The following is a 16,227-nucleotide window of genomic DNA, read 5'->3' on the forward strand; positions in this document are numbered from 1 at the left end:
ATTCAGTGGGCCGGATCTGTTTTGGTTTGGAAAATCTGGGAAAAATGATGGTAAATAATTCTCCGTTTTAGAATGGAAAGCAAAAGAAAAACAAAAAATAAGGTAAAGCATTCAACCGAAAAAAATAATAAAAAAATAAGGAAAAACCTCTATTGATTTGGCCAACACAGATTAGTTAGTTCTCAAAGAGAACGATAAATTATATTAAGGAAGTACCAAGGTTGTCAGAATCGCGATTTTACCTAGAATCGGTCGAGAGTCGTAGAATCGTGAATTGCGATTCGAATCGTGAATCGTAAGATTACCTGTAATTAAAAAAAAACATATATATATATATGTAACATACTTTCCTGAGCAAAAAAAATTAATTCTTGTTCATTCAAATAAAAACACAAACAAACAAATCAACAATAAGTTATAAAAACACAAAATATAGTTACAAATTATCGAAATTCAAGGTCCAAAATCCAAATCATAACTCAAACTCCTGAAATAAAAAGTTAACAACATATGTTATAACTCATAACATAAAATGAACAAACAGATCAAATCTCATCCAAATCTTCATAATCACCTAAATCCTGTCAGAGACAAACATATCATTCTTTCACACTTTGCAGCAACCAAGTAGCAATCAACAGATTCAGCAACCAAGCATTCACCAAGCAATAGAACAAGGAAAGAAAACATCAATTCTGCTGATGCTCATGAGGCGCTATGGAACCTCCACTATGCGGGCTCGTTTACGGAAAGTGGAAATCGAAGCAGAACAGTTTCGAATGAATGGGTACTGGCAGCTTTTGAGATAGAGTCTTTACGGTTACAGTGGCAAGTAGAGAACAAATCTGGAAAATGCTGACAAAACATTTTCGCACCGAGCCGTTCACATTCAACACCCGGCCAGTAAGTGCGAAGGAAAAATAAATTAGATCGGAAGGGATGGACCGCCCCTATCGAAGGAAAAATATCGATCGGTGCTGCGGTGCTACGAAAGGGATGGACGGCCCCGGTCGAAGCTCGGAAGTGCAGAGAAAGTAACCGCAAGGATGGAAGCTCGGACAAGCTAGCTTCTCGGAAGAAGCAGGTGGTGGACCGTCAATCGAAACTCGTAGAAGCAAGCAGGTGGATTGAAGATTTCATCGAAGATTAGGGGCAATGGTCGAAGCCTTCGAAAGTCGGACTGGAAGGATGAAAAAGGGGAGAAATTAGGGTTCATCTTACTGGAAAGAAGGAAGAAAGGGCGGGCGGGAGAGGCTTTCAGGTTTGGGCTTCGGCCCGCTTTTTGGGCCCGAGCTTGGGCCGAATCCAGCTTGAATGTAGATTCTACGATTCAGAGCGCGATTCGGTCACGATTCCATAATCACGACTCACCTAGCAGAATCGGAATCGGTGACCCCCCCTTGAATCGTAGAATCGTACGATTCTACGATTCGAATCGCGATTCTAACAACCATAGGAAGTACAACATATCCAAAGTGTTGTTTTTCTCTAATCTGTTAGCATATATAGCCTGATATTCTTAGGTAAATGCTGCATGCAGCAGGCTATGCAAGTGTATTAAATCGACGGTGGACAAACAACTGCTAAGGTGGATAGGACATGATACCACGGCTACGTTTGGTAGGCCAGGTAAGAGACTGTATAAGATTTCGAAAATCCTAATCCTATGCTTGGTGCCTGCGAATTAGGATTAGGATTAGGATATACCTAGACGAAAGTATTAAGCAGTCAATCCTAAGGAGGAGTGGATTAAAGGTGGATGGGGATGTGATTATTAATGAAAAGATGGAAATGCCCCTCGGTTTCTATCAAATTTTAAAATTCTGTCATTGCACGATTTTTTTTTTGACTAAGCCACGTTAAAGAAGGAGAGGGGTAGTGGGGACCCCTAGCCGGCCACCACCACCCCCGACGAGGTTGGCGAGGGATTCAGAGGTCGTCGTCGACCTTGCTTGGGAGGGTTGGTTGTGGCCGACGTCAAGCCCCCACTAACCCACAATCGTCCCCATCTCTCTGTTTGAGTAAGGAGAGAGAGGCAGTAGATCAGGGGTGCGATGGCTCGATTCTGACTACCACAGTCCCGATCAAGATTGCCGCCGGGCCTCTGGCCCTTCTCTCTCTGTCTCTTCTATGAGAGAGAGGGGGACAATTAGGGTTGGAAAGATCAGTTCCAACGGTTGTTATGTAAAGCAAGATGGCACCTATTTGTTTCTCTTTAGTGATCAGTCTGCTCTGACTTCACCGTGCCTTTTTTGCGTGGCGACATGGGGGCGAGTCTTGGAAAGTTTTAATATATGCAATAGGGATGCTCAGATCCTCCGGACGTAGAGCACGCAGGACTTTAAACTCAAATACATCTCTTGAAGTAACGAGGTCATTTTGCCTAGTTCTTTCGACAAGGTTCTCTTAAGCGCCCTAGTATACTCGATTAGAAGATCCTTCGACATGGTTCTCTCTTACTACACCCGTATTTCCCAAAAGCTATACTGAGGGAAAAACTTGCAATTCGTCACAAATTCCTCCCAATTCATAAACTTATTTGAATTTTGATGTAAAAGATTATAGATGGATTTAGCAATTTGCATAATGGATATTGAAACCCTTCCCGGATGGGCGGAGATAAAGGAAAGCCGCATCTGTTGATGAATGGGTATACAATGAAGTAAGTAAATAGACCTGAAACATATAAATTGCGGTTAATTCTGCTAAGGAGCAAGCTATTATTGCGAAAATCGGTGAATGCGACCAACTATCATTAAGAATCTCACCTTTGGCCTTCTAGTTTCGAGTATCTTCTTGGATAGTTATCGATGCTTTCAAGCATAGATAGCACTATAGGTGCCCGACCATACCACTCAGTCATGTCATCCTTCCTTTCGATTAAATAAAATGTTGGAATTCCCAAAATGATACATTGTTGAAGAGCCGTATACTCTTGTTGTTGATCAACAATAATTACAATCTGGATGGGAATAAAGAGAATTCAAAATTAGAAATATTTTAAAAAGATAAATAGCAAACTCTCTAAATTGTTGACTGTAGGTCGCTGAAAACAAAAGCGGAAAACTTTATTATTCTCGTTGGCCGGATGTTTGCATACATCCATGACTTTTGACACGAATCGATGCGTTGCAAGCTCCATACAAATTACTTTTCAATACAATTTCTTTCAAATTCATTAAAATTTCATGTACTGATTCATGAATACCTACTATGGTAGAATACTCATGTGATGTGTGATCAGAACAATGACAGTTGGGTACCACAGTCAATAGCTAGATTTGGATAAGGGGGCATGGAATACGTATGGTGAGCAACAACGATGGTTAAGAGGTTGCCTTTGTCAATGCTACTAAGGATCGGGGATTGAATTGACTAATTCATCCCACGTAGCCTATGCCTCAGTATGCCCAATCAGTCAAGCGAACCACCAAGCGATCTTAGATCTTTCTAAGACTCCCCTATTAGCCAAAGAGGAATCCTTCCACTAGTGTCGGATCAATTTATGATGCAAAGGATGAGTTTCAGGACAATGATTCGGAGTTCGTCCATAATGGAACCGTACAATAGCAAACGCGAGATATATATCTTTCAAAGAACAAGACTTTTTTCAAGTAAGCCAATCACTCAACAGCTATTTCATCTCTGCTGTCCATTGAGCCCACTTTGAATAATCCCCTTTTGCAGGATTATTGCCGATGTAATCATAAAAAGCCAATTTTTCATGAATTTTAGACTAAGATTCCGATAAACTTTCTCATTCAGCGGAGTTGCCGCCTATTTAGATATAAATAAAGGACAAAGCGTTGTTCACGTTACGGCTACTTTGTTGACTATGACTACACTACGATAATGGTGTATCAAAAGGGATTTACCTTTTCTATTGATTCTTACGTATTGGATAAACAACAAAGGGCTTTCAGAGAAGGATCTAGGGAGAGGGCATGGTCGTATGGTATTCATGTTATGATTCACGAGTCAGTTAGTAGATACGTTCTTTGAACCACGCCTTGGATTGGCGCTGCCCTGATAACTCGTTTAAAGAAAGTCAACCCATGCACCAATCGACTTCGTTCTATTAAAAGAAAACGCAGTCGGATTTTCACGGAGGGTGTGTCAGGGCATAGTCGATGGATAACAGGTAAATATTCTTGCACTACTCTTTGTTGGTTCCGGTGGTGGCTGGTGTCAGATGAAGTCCCCGGTGATCTCTGGGCGCGCCGATGACCTCGCTCAGGCGGTAGTCACTGGCGTCGAGCAACCATCACCCCTTCTCACATCTCCCATTCTGATCTATTTTTTTCCCCTTTAATTTTTAATTAAAATATATTTTTTCAAAGTTTATTTTTATTTTTTAAGTTAAAAATATTTATTTTAGGTGATAAGTTGGTCATTTCACTTTAATATCATAATCTTAAATCTAAACATATTGCAAACACTTGATTAGGACATTGTAAATCCAAAGGATTTAAAATTTCATCTCATCCCAACCTTATCCCAATCCTTAACTCGGTGATCAAAAGTAGCCCAAGTGGATAAACACCTTTTTATAACCATTAACTTAGCCGTCACAAAATGACTAGTTCAAGAGGGTATAATAAATTTATATATCTATATATATATATATACACATATGAAAACAAAGCCCCGACTTGAATTCTCACGCCGCTACATCATCAGAAAAAAAAAAAGAATTCTCTTGCGATATCATGTCATAATTTATATAGTAAGGAAATTTTAATAATCTGTTATCAAGAAATATTTATCCAATGAAAAAATATATATTCGTAATATTCTCTTATATATTATATCCACAATTAGGGAAAGTGGAGTACATAGTGGAATATATTTTTGATAGGGGCATATTAGTGGAATACGTAGTGAAATATAGTTCATCGTTTAAATATACCATAATATTACCTAACTATAATTATAGTCCAATGTTTTAATAGTCAAATATAGTCTATCGTTTAGATATATCGTAATATTATCTAACTATAAATATATTCCTATGTCTTAATAATGAAATATAGTCCATCAGTTAAATATATCATAATATTACCTAACTATAATTATAGTCCAATGTTTTAATAGATGGGAACTTTTTAAATAGCTATTAAGGAATAATTATGTATATATATTTGGTCGTCTAGCATTAAGAATCAGACTTGAATATAGATTTGTTTTGCTCATGCAGACCTGAAGGTAGGTTTTTTCTTCATTTTCAACAAGGTTCATGACATATTCATTATTCCATGGATAATTTCATTGATTGTAGCTATAATACTATTTTCTTTCATTGGTCGTTATTTTTTCGCGTTCATTAGGTTTTCCTTTATTTTCATAAATTTATTCATAGAGTCATTCTACGGCATTAGGATTTAGTTTTTATTTTTTGCTGTTGCGGTATCTCTAATTATTATGAGTTGGCACTGCCTATTTATTTAGAATTTAGATAGTTGCCTTACTTCTATTGTATTATTGGTTTGAAGAATTTTCTATTCAATTAAAGAGTTGAGATTGTCATGCAAGATGTAGATTTTGTTAAGATGATAATTGCGATGTGTGAGCTATCAAAAATTGAGCTGAATAGAATATTGATAGTAAAAAATAATTATATTATAAATTTATTATTATGATCATTGTCGTAGAGAAAAATATTATATTTTTTAATAGGTGCCTTTTCTCATTATTTTCTTTCTTGGAACAATTATTTAAGATCCGAGTTTTCTTATACTTTGAAAAACCGGCATATCACTTCCTTTTTTCCATAATATATTTAGGATATTAGAATTTCACTCTTGATGAAATATAGTTTTCTACTGAACTCATTTAATTTTTAAGTGAAATAATTTTTATCCACAATGTATTTTTCTTGAATAAGAATTGATAATGTACTTAATTTTGATATTACTTATTGTAAAAAAATTAAAAATCTTTCCCGCACAACGCATGAATTATGACCTAGTTATATTACATATTCAGTAGTTTTGTTCCTCTTTAACTCGTCAGCTCACATTGTCCGACATTCTAACGTAAATGTTCTCTGCAGCATGTTGTGCACGTGCTATATATATAGAGGGAGAATTGCAAAAATGGTCTTATAAGTTTGTCTTTGGCTTTTGCAATCCTAAACTTTTGCTCCGTTAGATACTTATAGTCCAAATTATGACTAACCGTTAACCAGTGCTGATGTGGACATAAACAATGTTAAATCTTTTTCACTTATATTTAAAATACCTATGTGAAAATTAAAAGAATAACAACGACAATCCTAAAAGTTCTCCACTTGAGTCTTATTCTTATAAATCCAATTTTGGAAAAAAAAAGTCCTACATCGCTTCAAAGTATGACAGTTTTGGTCTATTCTGTATCGACCATTAACAGACACTAATGTGAACTTAACGCCGTGAAAATTTTTTAAAATTTATTTTTTTTTATTTAAATTAAATTTTTGAATAAATTTAAAAAATACAAAAATTTCAAATTTTTTATAAAATAGAAGAAAAACTACATTCAATTCAAATAAATTAAAATTGAATAAAATTAATTAAATTTACAAAAAAATCTAAAATTTTTAAAAAATGGGGGTAAAGATTAGAAATGGGGCCCCTTCAGACTAGAGCCTCCAATAATCTCGCCCTATTCGATATCTTGGTAATTACCCAGCCCCTTTTCATTCTTCGATGAGTTTGAAAATTATCTTTCACTTTTTTTAAAAAAATTATATAGTTATTTTTTAATATTAATTTTCTTATTTATTATTTTCCTAACTTTTTTTATTTTTATTTAATTTTTCTGAATCTTTTAAAGTTTTTTTGAAATTTTTGAACTTCTTTTTAAAATTTTTATTTTGTTTCTAAATTTTTCTATATCTTCCTGTTTAAAAAAAATAATTAATTTTTTTGTAAATTTAATTAATTTATGTAATTGTTCTGAATTTTTCTTCTATTTTTCTAAAACTTTTAGATTTTCTTTTAATTTTTTTTTCAAATTTGTTAAATTTTAAAAATATTGAACTTTTATAATTATTCGAATTTTTCTGCTTTTTATTTAATTTTGGTTAGTCTTATTCAATTTTTAAATTTTGTGTTTTTTAAAATGTTTAAAAATTTTATGAAGTGGCGTGATGTGATTGGTCCACGTGTAACATATTAACTGCCAGCTGTAAACTCTTTTACGGTGTTAAGTCCACGTCATTATCCGTTAACGGTAAGTTATTGAATGGACCAAAACTGTTAATTTTTTAAATGATTTGGGATCGTTTTTTTTTTCAAAAATGAACTTATAGGACCCAAGTTCAAAAAATGAAAAACTTTGAGGACCATTGTTGTGATTCTTTTAATTTTCACGTAGGCATTTTCAATATAGATGGAAAAGATTTAATGTTTTTTACATCGACATCGGCATTAGTTAACGGCTAGTCACGATCTGGACCATAAGTATCTAACGGAGTAAATGTTTAGGACTGAAAAAACCTAAATAAAACTTATAGGATTCGATGTCAAAAATGGCAAACTTATATGACCATTTCTATAATTGTCCATAAGTGTATATATACACTATATATGTAGATGTATATGTATATGTATGAAGCTAGTGGTAGAGAAAACTACGTACTGCGTGACGTGACCGCACAGTCCCGTCTGACAAAAATAGGATATAATACCGAAAGTGGACAAACATTTCTAATTACGAAATTCATCACCCGGTCAGTTGCAGATTGAACAATTAGAAAACAGGACCAGAAGTTACGAAGCCATTTCATCAGTTGCAGTTGCAGCAAGAGAAAGAACGGGGGCTGCTGGAGTTGGTTTGAAACTGTATGGAGTTATTCAAGCCCTTGGAATGGAAGTTGCATCGTTCTTTCTTCTTTCCTATTCTAGGAATGCAAAAACCCATTATTATCTTGAAAACATCACCAGTAAGTCAAATGGCAATCAACCGTATATCATGAATAAACCATACGACGTTGTTTTATCTCAGCTGATGATGGAGACCGCGCTAAGAATACCCGTAGATCAATGGGAGGGGATCAACTCCATTGGTAGGGAAATTGGATTCACCCGTCCGAACGAATAGCTGAAGCACAGTTCAGTTTCTACGACGAAGAGGTACCGCAGAATCTGTTTGATTTTCCAGCGGACCTGAGGGTTGCCAAACTGTCAATAAGTTTCAATTGATGAAATGAAACTTGCCTCAGTGTTGTAACCAGAAAGTCAACCAAACAAAGCAATATATGCTTGTAGTTGCACCATGGAGATTTCTGCATATATTAATTACACATCACTAAAGTGGAAAAAGATTGAAATTTAATTGATAGGTATTCTAACACAATTTGACATAAAATTCTTATTACCAACTCAAAAAATCTCACTGACCTGATCTCTCTCTCCTAACTATTAAACTCTCACCTAACTGGAGACAAGAAGCCAACAAAACACAGTCCGACCGAATCCGAATGAGGGAAAAAACGTACGACACGTTGAAGTCTCGGACACACTTGTCCGTCTCCCGACTTTCTGCCCTGCCCCCATTTCCCTCTGCAATTCCCCCTCCATAGTCCATACCAATCATCTCCCTCCACTTTGACCACTCCCTTCTTCTTCTTCTTCTCCTCCTCCTCCTCTCATCCACGTTCACTCCATACATTCCTTGGGAGACCGTAATACTCTCGAAGAGCATTCTCGTCAGTGAGCTTTCTTGTCTATTCGCTTGCACTAGTTCTGGTTTCGAATTACGCTGTGTTTTGTTGGAGTCTATATGGTGGAGAATGCTCGTGAATGTAGTTATATATAACATGGTTTCCAATTTGTCTTTGCCGGGTCAGTTCGACAGTGAAATGTTCTGGTTCATTAATGGAATATGTGTCGACTCTTATCCATTTCAAGTTTGAAATGAGTTCCTGTCTTGGAGACCGTACAACTTAGTTATGACATCCCGTTCCGTTAGTCTTTGTTTAGTGCTGTAAGACACTTTTAACTTGAAATGGATAGGAGATTCCCATCACACAACTTCGGTTGCATTACCGTGTTGTCAATGGTGTGGACTGAATGCTTTATGATGAAACAGTCCAGGAAATTCGTAATGCTTTTTCATAATACTCGATTTTTTGCCTGGCGAAGAAACATAGTGGTGTAGAACTTTTACCTCTAGTATGGATGGAGAACCGGAAACCCATTTGCCTCTCTCATTTTCCAAGGTCATTTTCAGCATAGGTTTCGCTTCTCTTTGTGGTTTTCTTTCCCATTGTGCGTGGTTGTTACGTTTTGTTTCTGTGCAGTGTCGCCTGGCAGCTTGTCGAGGAAGGAAGTGAGAACAAGGAAATGAGTTCAAGAGATGGCGGTGAGAATGGGTTGGGGCAGGGGGATATTAGGAAACCGCTGCTCAACACGGGGAGTTGGTATCGGCTTAGCTCATGGCGGTCGAGCTCGATGGGGATGGGATCGTCTGCTCAGGTGATTCGCGAGGGGGCTGTATCCGTCATCTTCTGTGTGCTCGTCGTTGCCCTGGGCCCCATCCAGTTCGGTTTCACTGTAATGATACAATTCTTCCTATTTTTGGATATATCTCTATATCCGCTTTTATGTTAGAATAGTTGCCTGAAAATCCAACTAGTTTGGTACTCTTTCTCTTTCAACTTCCAAACATCTCAGAGAAAACTTTTGCTGTGTAATAACGTACTAAATTTAGTACTTCAATGAACTCATTATTCCATGGTAATGACGTTCAACTTAGCAGAGATTGACATGGCCCAAAAACAGGATTTTTGGAGCACTTATATTTACTAATTACTTTGGTCATGTTTTTGTTGACATGGTTGGTGAATTTCTTTTTCTTTGATTTTTCAGGCCGGATACTCATCTCCGACACAGACGGACATTGTCGCTGATCTAAATCTCAGCGTATCAGAGGTCTGAGTTTTTTCCCAATCCGCCCTCACACTTACTGTCAAGTTCGATTTTTCACTCGGTATCTTATCTTCTGTACATCTACACAGTTCTCTCTGTTTGGTTCCTTGGCAAATGTGGGTGCAATGGTTGGGGCAATAGCTTGCGGGCAGATAGCAGAGTACATGGGTCGAAAAGGGGTATGAACAGACTAGTCGAATTTGTTGTGCGTAATTTCTTACTATTTTCTACATCATTGGCATTATTTGCTGAACTATGTAACAATGTTCTTTGCTGGCAGTCACTGATGATCGCTGCGATCCCCAACATCATAGGATGGATCTTCATATCATTTGCCAGAGTGAGTGATTGTCCCTGCACATCCTCTGATGCCTTGTTCTTACAGTAAATACGAGGACGATACCATCAAAGGAGTCTCTGCCTTGATTTTACAGGACACAGCATTCTTGTACATGGGAAGGTTGATCGAGGGATTTGGCGTTGGGATAATATCATACACGGTAAACTTCCAAAGGCTCTTATGCCATGTCTGGTATGATGCGAGGGAAATGATTCCGTTTCTGTTTCTTAGTACCGAACTCAATGCTACTGTCTTCAGCTTGCTTTTCCCATTTGCACTACTTGTGAAAACTTTATGATGACCGTGTGCTATCTTCAGGTTCCAGTATACATAGCTGAGATATCACCTCAGAATATGAGAGGAAGCCTTGGAGCTGTCAACCAGGTCAATATTAGATGCATACCTATTTAATTTTCCATTCTCCCTGAAACAAGTCTCTCTATCGGACTTCATGTTGATTTTCATGCGTTTTTCTTTCTGATTTCTTGGTCATTTGGCTCTGTAGCTGTCAGTTACTATCGGAATCTTGCTCGCTTACTTGCTGGGACTATTTGTCAACTGGAGAATTCTTGCAGTCCTAGGTAAGCTTATATAGTAGAACATACCATCACGTCAAAATATATTAGTATGGCTTCCTAACTACAAATTGTCCGTGCTTATGTATGAGTACTATTTTCTCAGTTTTGGAACTTAATTTGCAGGAGCTCTGCCATGCACAATACTGATTCCGGGCTTATTTTTCATCCCAGAGTCTCCTCGATGGCTGGTAATCGAGAATAAATCTCAAAATTTATATATATGTAATGCATATACACTACCAGAAATTTTTCTTTTTCGTTTAATTTTTTAGAAGGAGAAACTTATGTTTCTCACCTGGAGCTGAAACGATGCAGGCTAAAATGGGAATGACAGATGAATTTGAATCCTCTCTTCAAGTTCTACGGGGCTTTGATGTTGATATCTCTAGCGAGGTGAATGACATCAAGGTACTGAGCTAGCAATACCACCGACTCATCAGTCCCATATGAGTACCATTTTCTAATTTTCATGAAACTTTTCCTGCAGAAAGCTGTCGCATCATCTAGCAAGAGAACCACAATTACGTTTGCAGCTCTCAAGAGGAAACGATACTGGTTTCCTCTAATGGTAAACCAGAGTATTCGACCAGTCATTGATTAGTTCCGCGCAATCCCATGTTTATTTTCTGCTTCTGAGAGTACATATGATGGCCGATTATTTTCACGTTGCAGATTGGTATAGGATTGCTCATTCTTCAACAGCTCACTGGCATCAATGGAGTTCTATTTTATTCCACCACGATTTTCGAAAGTGCTGGTCAGTTAGAGGACTCTCATAACACTTGAATTAACGGAACCGTCTTATTTCAGCAATGACCCGAACAACTAGGAATGTTCCTAATGGGTGGGAAATCCATTTGCTGTTTTACTGTGATAGGGATCTCATCGAGCAATTTGGCAACTGTTGGCCTCGGTGCAATTCAGGTAAGAACTCGGTTTAACTAGGTCATTTGTAAAAGGGTTACTTTGGAATCCTCAAGTAGCATTACGGTCTCTCAAATGTTATGGTCTCTTGCTTAAAAGGTTATTGCGACCGGTGTTGCTACTTGGTTGATGGACAAAGCAGGACGGAGACTGCTCCTTATCGTGAGTTCCATCAAAGTTCTACCGCTAGAATTTCTGTAGTTATAACAGATTTTCGAAACTATTAAGTTCCCATCTCATTGGTACAGGTATCCTCTTTGGGAATGGCTCTAAGCTTGATCCTGGTGTCTGTTTCATTCTTTCTAGAGGTAATGCTTCGGTTCCTCTCCAGCTTGTCTGCAACTATTCTTAAATTTCAGCCAGAAGCTAATTTTTCTTTTATAAGATTTGGCTCATTTTGCTTCATTTCAAACAGGTTGTTATATCAGAAGATTCGAAAGTTTACACTTTGCTGGGAATATTGTCACTGGTCGGCCTCGTGGTACGTATGACTTTATACTTTCAGGAGTTCTATTATTTTCTCCTCTGATGGTACTAGTTGTCATATGGACTCTTTCTATAAAGCATATCTTTTTCTATGCAGGCTCTCGTGATCTCCTACTCTCTTGGAGTAGGAGCAATCCCCTGGCTCATAATGTCCGAGGTACGCAGAGTCGGAAAATGAGTTATAGCAGCACAATTAGACAAAAGCCAAAGAAATCGTGATCTTGACTGTTTCTCAAATTCATGCACTTTCTGCAGATTCTCCCGGTGAGCATTAAGGGCCTCGCAGGCAGCATAGCAACATTTGTGAACTGGCTAATGTCGTGGGCCATCACAATGAGCGCAAACTTTCTCCTCGACTGGAGCACCGGAGGTCCGTCCCTATCTCTTCCTCAGTCTATTATCTCATCTATAATTTATGTTTTCGATATCATATACGAAGAACTTTTCCTTATAAGCATTAATTCCTTGGAACACATATGACAGGAACTTTCACAATTTACACCGTGGTAACTGCTTTCATGGTCGTGTTCGTCTCGCTTTGGGTCCCGGAGACCAAGGGCAGGACCCTCGAAGAGATACAATCGTCTTTTCGCTAAGATGTTTCTTCGCAAGTTTTGTGCATTCTGATTTTTTTCTTTCTATTTTTTTATTGGGAAGTCCTGTGTCAGGTCCGTATCAAGCATCTAGTTTTTGTATCCTCGGGACGCAAACAGAAACTCGTAAAAATGAGCTTGGAACGTTATCTTGAATATCATCATTGATCTCTCAGCATCATCTTCGATAGAGCCATGCTAACAGAGTTATTCTACTGAGAACAATACCATCTCTCAGAAAGAAAATTATAATAATTTAAACTTGAATTAAAGGAGAGTATCATTTTTTGGCGCCATTCTTGTGGAGGGAAGCAAGGAACCGCTTGAGGCGGCGGTTGTAGACACAGGGCCGCTCGAGATGGGCTAAGTGGCCCGCCTTCTTGATGCACTCGACGGTTGCATTCTCCCCAAGTTGCCTGTTATTAACAACACCATCGGAAAATCGATACAATTGTTGAAGAAGCAAATGGATGAGGCTTTGAGGAGATAACAACAAATTGTTCGAAGCTTACTCTTTCATGTTCCGGGCAAGTTCCACTTTAAAGATCTGGTCCTTCTCTCCCCAAAGCAGATGTATTCTCTGCAAATAAAAAGGCCATCCCGTGTAAGCCGGGTTAAAAGAGTGTCATGACAGTGCCATTTTTCCCCGATGGTGAAGACGGACCGGGTACTTTTCGGCACATTGCATGAGGCGTTCCAGATGATGGAGAATAATATGAAAAGAATCGTGCAGAGAAATGTATTTACCTGAGCGAAATCGGGGATGGATGCGTCTTTGTTGCTGATGACAAGACCTTCCAATAGCTCAGCTCTCTCCTTCCTGTTTGTGAACATCACCTGTTTAATTTCATAACAGACAATTGGATTATTCCATCTGCCAGCATCTTAATAATTGCAAAAATAAAAATAAATTCCGAAAATTTCCCATTTTCAGAAAAGAATAGAACCGGACTACTTTTTTTTTTATATATATATATATATATACGTGCTGTGATCAACAAACTGAGCCTTGTTTGGTGAGCGGCAACAAAAGTGTCCTTGTCAGTACAGTCCAAAGAGGAGACTTTCTAGCTAAACGCAATTTCTTGAAAGCCTTTTACCTTCTTGATTTCGAGTCGGCTAAGTATGGCATTGCTTGTGGCTATTAAGAATAATCTCATTCCCGAAACGACCCAACATATATAGCTGATAGAAACCCGATCCTTGAATTTCTTGAACCCGTATTCACCGAAAGTTATGTTATATATGTGGACGTGGATGACATGACCTGAAGATTGTACGTACCTAAGGCATCTGGTTGCAATTTCAGACCGCTTCAACTCTCAACTGCCAAGTCGCTACTCTTCCATAGATTATGATGTATATAGCAACCAATGATTAACCACTGCTGCTGTCCTAATTTACTATTTTCTATTTTGTTGGGACTTTTTGCTTTGCTAGTGGTTGGTATATTATTGTTGAGCTAATTCTCGAATGGTCATGAGTTGACCCCCGCAATACATCGTTATCATTTCAAATCTATCGTATGTCTATGCAATAAAAATCGGGAAACAATGTGTGAAAAGATATACTGAAGTGGATAAAGATGCACGTGCAGCATGAGAGTTCTGTGGCCGGTAAAAAAAATCCTAAAAGGGTACCTCAAGGTAATCCTTGTGGAATCTGTCCGGGAACCAGAACTTCCGGTACATGGCGACCGACTGAAGCGCCTTCAGGCCCTTCACATTAGTCGGCAGCAGCAGCTCCGACGACGAGGAATAGCCTAGGCTGTGCAGCGTCTCCTCGCTCAGGGAGTCGGTCATGGCCAGGATCGAGCCCGATATGACCATGGCTTGGACAAAATCTGGATAGAGCTCGCCCATCTTGAAGGCTACCATCCCGCCGTAGCTGAACCCCACGACAGTGCACTTCTCGACCCCGAGCTTCTTCAGGCCCGCGACCAAGCACTCCGCCTGGAAGGTTGGTGACCGGTCGGGCCTGTTGCTGATTGAGCTGCCGAAGAAGATAAGGTCCGGGATGTAGACGGCATACTTCTTTGTTAGGCCACCCACCTAAGAAGTTATTACCAACAAGACACGCAATTAAGTTTGCACTTGAGAAACTTATTCCATGTCTTTCCTAGTTGTATCATCCATGTACGGGTTGTAATGTTGTGCTTTTAACAGAATCTTCATCCACAGTATATTTTTCGATACGTTTATTAAGCTGTAGAAATTCTAGTTGACGGTATTTCATTGGACACTGTGGTGTATGGTCCGAACTACGACTAGTCATACGAGATGTGATCTGATGATCACTTTCACCTTATTCACGCACATATATAGAAAAGAAAATCACCCGGAATCAGAGTCTCAATATGCATATGACTTGCTGGCTAGCTAGCTCACCTGAAACTGCCAAGTCACAACGCCTTCGGCAGCGAAACCATGCACCAGGACCACTGCAGGCTTGCTAGGCTTGTTAACATCCGAGGGGGAAAGGTTTTCACCCTTCTTGGGCTTCCTCTTGACAAGCTCGGATGGAACCCAGAAATTCATGACAGTTCCGGGCTCGATCTCGACAGTGTAGGGTCGAACCCCGGCCATCTTCATCAATCCATGGAGCAACGGCTCCTGTATAGCGACCAGGTTCACCATGTCGTAGCCGTAGTTCGGTCGGTCTCTTTCAATCCCTCTCGATCGTCACTCGACTTGCTTAGTGACTTATGGGATTGAGAGAGCTTGAATGGCATGCAAGGCAATGGAGTAGTGTATATAAAGTATGAGGGGATTATTGAAGTTTGGTGATTGGTTGCTGTCTCTTGCTATTAATCGGTGGGCTCAAAATTGAGTAGACAGAACGAAAGAATTGGCTACAAGATTTCCATTTATTATAGGGTCTCCTAAATTGGTTCTGATATTCAGGACCTTCTTATATAGGCCTACGTTGCCATGAAAAAAGTTTGAAAATGAAGCAAGGAAGAGATTTTTAGTTGAACTTAACATGATGAATGACATATATATAGAGCCATCGTCACATCCTAGTCGTAGAAAAACTCGAATACGTCTGAGGATGATCGATGATGCATCTGTGATACTGAATTCGCTGCTATTTAGGAATATCTAATTTGTCCCTTGTAGTTAATCCTTAAATCTCTTCGTAGTATACCATGTCACCGTCGCATTGATGCGGTAGCTGACTAGTCTGCTGAAGCATATGGTCCTTGCATATTGTGTTGCCTCTTGCATTAATCTTGTCAAGCTAGCACATAAGTCTTTTCCAGTCTAATCGCTATGAATTGTCCGAAAATGGGAGTTGATCATATGCAGAAGCCACTAGAACCGACACCGGGTCGTAAAATGAAGGCACAATGGATTTCCATATAGGATTTAGATTTGTCACATGTCTCTATAGCT

General features: G+C 38.7%; 2 protein-coding genes across 3 annotated transcripts; one reads left to right on the forward strand and one right to left on the reverse strand.

The window, feature by feature from the left end:
• Positions 1-8,794: 8,794 nt before the first annotated feature.
• On the forward strand, positions 8,795-12,993 carry LOC116201412 (sugar transporter ERD6-like 6). Of its 2 annotated transcripts, none has more exons than XM_031532654.1 (19): positions 8,795-9,202; positions 9,284-9,458; positions 9,852-9,914; positions 10,001-10,090; positions 10,192-10,251; positions 10,346-10,411; positions 10,570-10,635; positions 10,757-10,832; positions 10,953-11,017; positions 11,145-11,237; positions 11,317-11,397; positions 11,502-11,586; positions 11,707-11,753; positions 11,853-11,915; positions 12,002-12,061; positions 12,169-12,234; positions 12,337-12,396; positions 12,495-12,609; positions 12,723-12,993. In XM_031532654.1, exons 1-19 carry the CDS (start codon positions 9,162-9,164, stop codon positions 12,833-12,835), a joined length of 1,485 nt encoding a protein of 494 aa, XP_031388514.1. In that variant the 5' UTR covers positions 8,795-9,161; the 3' UTR covers positions 12,836-12,993. The 2 variants fall into 2 exon arrangements, with proteins under 2 accessions (XP_031388514.1, XP_031388513.1); XM_031532653.1 differs by having other exon boundaries at positions 8,805-9,202; positions 9,284-9,536.
• LOC116201413 (monoacylglycerol lipase ABHD6-like) lies at positions 12,966-15,768 on the reverse strand. Its single transcript, XM_031532655.1, has 5 exons — positions 15,220-15,768; positions 14,473-14,883; positions 13,580-13,669; positions 13,345-13,412; positions 12,966-13,248 (listed from the first exon to the last, which is right to left on the reverse strand). Exons 1-5 carry the CDS (start codon positions 15,466-15,468, stop codon positions 13,113-13,115), a joined length of 954 nt encoding a protein of 317 aa, XP_031388515.1. The 5' UTR covers positions 15,469-15,768; the 3' UTR covers positions 12,966-13,112.
• Positions 15,769-16,227: the final 459 nt, after the last annotated feature.

This window comes from Punica granatum, chromosome 3, assembly GCF_007655135.1.
Source record: "Punica granatum isolate Tunisia-2019 chromosome 3, ASM765513v2, whole genome shotgun sequence".
Lineage (NCBI taxonomy): Eukaryota > Viridiplantae > Streptophyta > Magnoliopsida > Myrtales > Lythraceae > Punica > Punica granatum.